The following is a 6,000-nucleotide window of genomic DNA, read 5'->3' as shown; positions in this document are numbered from 1 at the left end:
CTATCCCATGAACAAAGAAAAAGAAAACGTTATAGCAAACCGTGAAACAAGAGAACTTTGTTATCGTTTGACACGCTTACATTTTTCTGGGAGCTCACGCAAGGCGATGAAAGCATTTGCTTCCTGCTATTCTATTTCACTTCTTAATTGGCTAAGGCGCTTTGAGCGATGAAAATTACTTGAAAAAAGAAAAGCTTATGCGCATGGAAAAAAATAAGGAAACGAAGTCAGTAGTAGAGTATGCAGTGTCATACTTAAGCTTTCGTTACCATCTAAATGTGCTTTCAGAGTTATTGCCGTTCTGACGTTCTATTTGCAAGAATTAGCCACAGATGCGCCGCCAAGTCTGCTGCGGATTTGTGGCGAGTTTTCATCTACTGTTGAAACCTACTGTTTCCGATTCGTACGCGTACTGTTGCACTTTCCGTAGCCAATTTCCTGCACTACAAAGTAAGATAGTTTACACATTTACACCACTGGTTCATGACCTTTTGAACGATTTTGAGTGTGCTTAAAGAAATTTTGTTGACTGAAACAATTGTTTAAAGCGAATCTCCGTGTAGTAATATTTGCTCTGTAGTAAAAATCCTGCCCCGGTCATGTGTGCCTTCTTTATGCAGGTCACTTGATCCAATAACAAAGAAATTACTTTGCTTTATAATTTTCATTATGCTTGGATCAGCTGCCAAGTGGTTTGGGTTATCCGGCGCTAAAGATCAAAAGACGAATGGAGGGTGTGGCGTTGTTGCTTGATGTCCTCTTCTTGCGACGCCTTCGTTCGTGCTCTCCGGTCATCGATTATGTTCGGCCAAATGTCACCGGGTGCAGGAGTGACGTAATCAGCGGGATTCGTGGGGGCACTCAGGAGGACTCGAGACATCTTGAAGCGTGGCGACAGCAGAATTGCAACACATGTTAAGTATCTAACGCTCGTTTGGTTATGGATTATTGTATCTTTTTGTTTAATTTATGCGCAGGTTGTATATAGATATAGAGTTTGAAGATCGCTCGAGTCGGGAGGCTAAGAAATAATGGTGGCGAGGTTTTGGCAGAATAGAACTTTGAAGCAGTGCATTCCTGAAGGTATCCAAATCAGATATCTTTCTTTTGTCTGAACCGCACAGTGATTTGTGCAAGGTAACACGTTTCTTTTCACGAGAAAACACAAAACATCAGCGACATTTATTTACGAGCATTTCGTCAAGATGCACTATCTTTGACAAAACCCACAAAACCTAGAAGCGCTTTCTTTGACAAAGCCCACAACAAAACTGGACAAGCAAAATAAAAGTTTTCAACAAGAATGGACTGCCATTTTTCTTTGCCTTCTTTTACTATTTTATAAAAGAAAGAAAAGCTCACTTAAGAAACGCCGCTTATGAGCTCAGCTTTTGCTTTCTGCTGGCTTCTCTTGACACCTTTCCGTTTATATATACAATAAAATTGCGAAATATAGGGCCCCTGCAGAAAAATACATTCAGACCCACCCACAATAAAGGCCACTGCATCGACCACGCGAAAGCTCTTTATTTTTTGTCATATAGTCAGAGTATTTTTCTTTACTTCTGCACAGCAATTCCTCGCCTCTCCTTGGGGTCCTCACCGAATGACGTCATAGCAAAGTCGTTTCTTCTGGGTCAACCATCGAACCGTGCGCACGCACGCGTCATGCGCGCAGCAGAGAGGGAGAGCTGGCAATACGTAAATCCTACGTTGGGCCGCCAGAAAAAAAAAATGCAGCAGCGCTCCGCTACTACTTCATCACACTCTCCCTTCCTCCTTCTTCCTCACAGAGGTCTACTTGCGCCTCCTCGGGCTTCCGCCACTGTCCTTCAGATGGCGCTGCGATTGCGCATGCGCATCAGCGTGTGCATGGGACGGCAGCGCCGCCGAGCGGTCGGCCAGGTGGACCGACTGCCGACGACGACGGCTGCAGCGGCTGGCTCGCTCCGAGGTGCGCGGCGCGGAGCAGCGTCTTGTTTTTCCCTCTGCCGAGTTTGTGCGAGTGAGTGAGTGCGCGTGTGTGTGCCGAGCATAAGCGGCGTGCGCGCGGTGTCGTCCGCGTCGTCGCCAGCGCATCGTGTGGAGATCTGGGGCGCCCGGTGGCTTCAGCGTCGAGTGGCCAGCGAGCTGCCGTGCGCCGCGGCGATGCTGCGGACAGCAGCGACGGCGGAAGCAGTCCGGCCATGACTCCGGAGCCCGCCTCCATGGCGCAAGATCAGCAGGAACCGGCGGCTCCGCCGCGCACAGCCAGCCGGACCAGCGGCAACCTCAAACGGTGCGTCGCCCTGCCCGACGCTTCCCCACGTTTATTTCTCAGTCGGATGTCGATAAATTGCTGGTGACAAACACAAGAAAGTCAGCCGCTGCAAGGCGTGCCGAAAGAGCGGCAACCTCGCGTCCACTAACCTCTTAGTCTGCCTCGTCCAAGGGCTTTGGCACAGACTCGCGTCTGCAGAAACGAGGCAGCCTTTGCAGTACGCGAGCGCTAAACAAGCGCAGCAACAGCGAACGGTGCGTCGCTTTCACCGCCGATCGAGAAAGAAAAATGGACGTTTAATGAACACTAATTGGTAAAAAGTCAGTACATAATTGAGAACGCCCAAGTACTACAAAAACTCTCGGCGTAAATTTTTTATCCTAGGGATAGGAAATAGAGCGCGTCGCTGTGTTTATTACACGCGACGCACGCAGCACGCGAGTCTGTGCGGCCTGCCGTTTAGCACGGCTGTCGGTAGGCGAGCAGGCCAGCTGGCCCATCGTTCAGGCCCTCTCCAGAGGCGCTCGAGAGGGCAACTGTCGACGGCGGATTTCGCGCCGGTGAAAGTGGTTGCGTGCGCTATTGAAGCCGGGTGGAGAAGCGCGATGTGTCTTTTTTTGTTGTTGTTGTTGTTGTTTCGATGTACCTCCCGCCATTCGGGTCAATACGACAGACTAGTGTCGTCGCACTGTATACGTCGATTGTGCACCGATCACCCAGCAATCAGATGCATCAATTGTTCATAATAGGCAGTAAAGCTCTTGGAACCTTGCACCAAAGCGTCGATGCTCGCCGGTTTCCCGCTATAACGAATGTTGTGCTCCTACGTACCGTGTGTATTGAACGGAGATTGCTGCCTCATAAAATGCTTCTACAGAGTGAAGTAAAAAAAAAAAAGAAAAAAACAAGAAGCGACGAAGGGCGCTGTGGACCTGAAATGCTCGCCCGAGTTTAGACATCCTGTCTATCTTGTGCCACCCCTTCTCATTTCAGTCCGGACAGGAGCTTATCAGTGTGCATAAAACGTCCGTCCTGCTTTTGTGATACGCATTCTCTTTGTCTATGTAGCAGGGCCAATACACGCTTTAAGCTCAATGCTTATGGGTTTTGCTATATATGTGCGCCATGTATAATGCACAGACGAACATTAACTACATCTCTTGTTTTGTGGCTCGTGTGTTCAGCTTATGCGCATATTTAATATACATGTTTTGAATGTTCTCCAAACCGTGAAATAAGCTCGCACCTGCATTTGTTTTGTGTTCCCTAAGCTTCACCTAAACAACGCTTACAGTGGCGATTACGTGCGATGAGAAATCCTAGAGAGAAAAAAGGTTTATGAGCGCAACGTTCCTTCCAACCTCCGCTTCGGCTTCGCTGCAAAGCCGGAGCGGTCCAGCATCCCCAACTAGCGGTAGAGGCGGCTCATCGGCGTACAGGGCACATCTGTGCTCCAGCTCTCTGACCCGTGGTCCATTGTGTCAGCGGCACAAAAGAAAAGCAGTGGGTACTCCTCCCCCACCGCTGTACTGCCACCGCGGTACTCGCACCCACCTCCTCTCCTGCTCCGCATCCTCCCGCCCTCCACGACGGACGGAATGACGCCGGTGCCTGCCTGCTCGCCCACGCGAGCCGCAGAGTGCGCGGAGCGAAGGGGGGCTTCCCCGCCGCACTCGCGAGACAACATGGCGACGCCGGTCGATCGATGCCGCACTCTGCCGCGAGGTTGTTGCCGTAAATCGTGGCCGGAACTGCGCAGACGTCGAGGTGCTCGCGCACCTTGCCTTTGAGAGCGTGAAGAACCGGTGACAACGAGGGGACGATGCCAACAGAGAAACCAAAGGCTCTGCGAAGTCAAGGGGGGAAAATCCCTAGGGTATAAATGTGGACTCGTTCTTACACGATATAGAATGGGTACATTAAATATGCTCTTCATATTTTAATAAGAAGAAACGAAATAAACGAGGAACGTCAAATGCTCAACGAATGTGGAGGAAAGAACTTGCGTGCGCTCACGTCACGTTGATTGCGTCGGTTATCGTACGAGTATCGAAGCTAAGCGTGCGTGGTCAGTCAATCAGGGGCAGATCCGGTAGGAAAGCTGAGTTGGTAGAGCTCTGAGTACGCCGCAGAATAGTTCAGGTATTCCTCCACTTGCCTCACCAAATTTACTGACAATGGCACGAATCTGTTTCTAAATAAATTAAAATTAATTCCCCACAGACGATTATTAACGTCGCTATGCTAGCGCCCTAACATGACCTATACAATGTACACGGGTAGGAATATACGCATCCGACGAACAGTTCACAGGCTCCACTTGGTTAGGGATTCGAACGCAGACTAACATTTCTTTACGAAAACAAGCCACGAGCCCACAGCGAGCGACACGCTTCGCTCGAGGCACGCGCTCGCCGTCGTGATGTCACGGTATCGACGAGGTTGCGCGGCCCGAGAGTTGGGTCTCGAGAGACCCGCAGTTTCACGACAAACTCGAAGTAGTTGTCCACAAACTTGACTTACATAGAACTACATAGTGACATTCATGCTGTAGCATGCACAAATCATGTGTCACATAAACTCAAACGTGTGTACAATGGATACGCGATAGATGGGCAAACATATCACTAAAGTAAAAACAACGAGGTGAAGCAACTCGCTCAGCAATTAGCCTTATTGTTCCCAAATGCACATTCAACTACCTCTGTCGTCATTGTCTAAAATCTGTCTTAGGCATAACGGAGTGGGGCGCGAGCTAGCTGCAGCCCTTGCCGATCACTTCTTTGCCGGCATATGCGCTCCATCTCCGCTGAGGCAACTCATACAGACCTCTGAATTGGCTTTTGCGTTCAAAAGTGTAGCGGTTTTAACCATTTCCTAAAAGCACCACTTGAAATTGTATTTTTTCTGCTCAAACTGCTGTACTCTATTTGTCATTGTTTTACATTAGCCTTTGTGATCTGTCACCTTGTTCTTCCTTTCCTCTTTCCCTTCTGTTCTTCCTGTCTTCCATTTCTGTTTCTGGATCCTCTTTCCTCAGAGTATAGTCAGGCATTCTGCCCCTCACGGTACCAGTTGCCAGCTTGTATATTGGTTTCTTTTTCTCTTTCCATTGTATCTTTCATTAATACTAACCATTATTTATTTATTTATTTATTTACCATGTATTGGAATAACCATGAGGTCTGAGAGCTGGCCCACCGCATACATTTAAAGAATAAGAAAATGTCAGGGGAATATAAGCAAAAAAAAAAAACAATGAATAAAAGGAACAATCTTGAAAAGAAGAGTGTACATACGACAAGGCGCAAGGTGATTACAAGAAAAAAGGAGAAGGGCAGTTGAGCAGCATGTGAAACTATGACACATTAGGGGGGCGCAAAGCTCAGAAAAGAGCAGTGACAGCGAGTTATGAAGGATATCAAGATCATGAAAATAAGCGTTATAAAGACTTGGTATTCTGTGGACGGTTGAGTGTTGTTGTGAACTCAACTAAATGTAGGGCACAGACAAGATACACCGCGGCGTCTCTTCTATACATGCCGATGCCGCGTGAAAGCACATCATTCCGAGCCATGATTGCGTCGCAAGTGAAAAAATAAACGGCTAAAATTTCCGTTGTTCGCCGCATTATAATTGCAAGAGGAGTGCAAGAGCTCGGAAAACGAGGGATAAGATCGTTCAGAAAAAAAAAAAAAAGTGAGAACTTCTTTTAAGGCTTGCGTAGGGTCTATAGTTGG

The 6,000-nt window shown here is 48.2% G+C and overlaps 1 protein-coding gene across 1 annotated transcript in view; it reads left to right on the top strand.

The window, feature by feature from the left end:
- Positions 1 to 1,905: 1,905 nt before the first annotated feature.
- LOC142557727 (uncharacterized) overlaps positions 1,906 to 6,000 on the top strand; it is a 184,009-nt gene continuing 179,914 nt past the window's right edge. Inside the window, exon 1 of the mRNA XM_075669772.1 lies at positions 1,906 to 2,278. Within this exon, the coding sequence (XP_075525887.1) occupies positions 2,187 to 2,278 (92 nt within the window). The 5' untranslated portion in view covers positions 1,906 to 2,186. The remainder of the gene's footprint in view (positions 2,279 to 6,000) is intronic.

The sequence above is a fragment of the Dermacentor variabilis genome, chromosome 9 (assembly GCF_050947875.1).
Source record: "Dermacentor variabilis isolate Ectoservices chromosome 9, ASM5094787v1, whole genome shotgun sequence".
NCBI classification, from domain to species: domain Eukaryota; kingdom Metazoa; phylum Arthropoda; class Arachnida; order Ixodida; family Ixodidae; genus Dermacentor; species Dermacentor variabilis.
The sequence above is the reverse complement of the archived record's forward strand: the minus strand, read 5'-3'. Positions and strand labels throughout refer to the sequence as shown.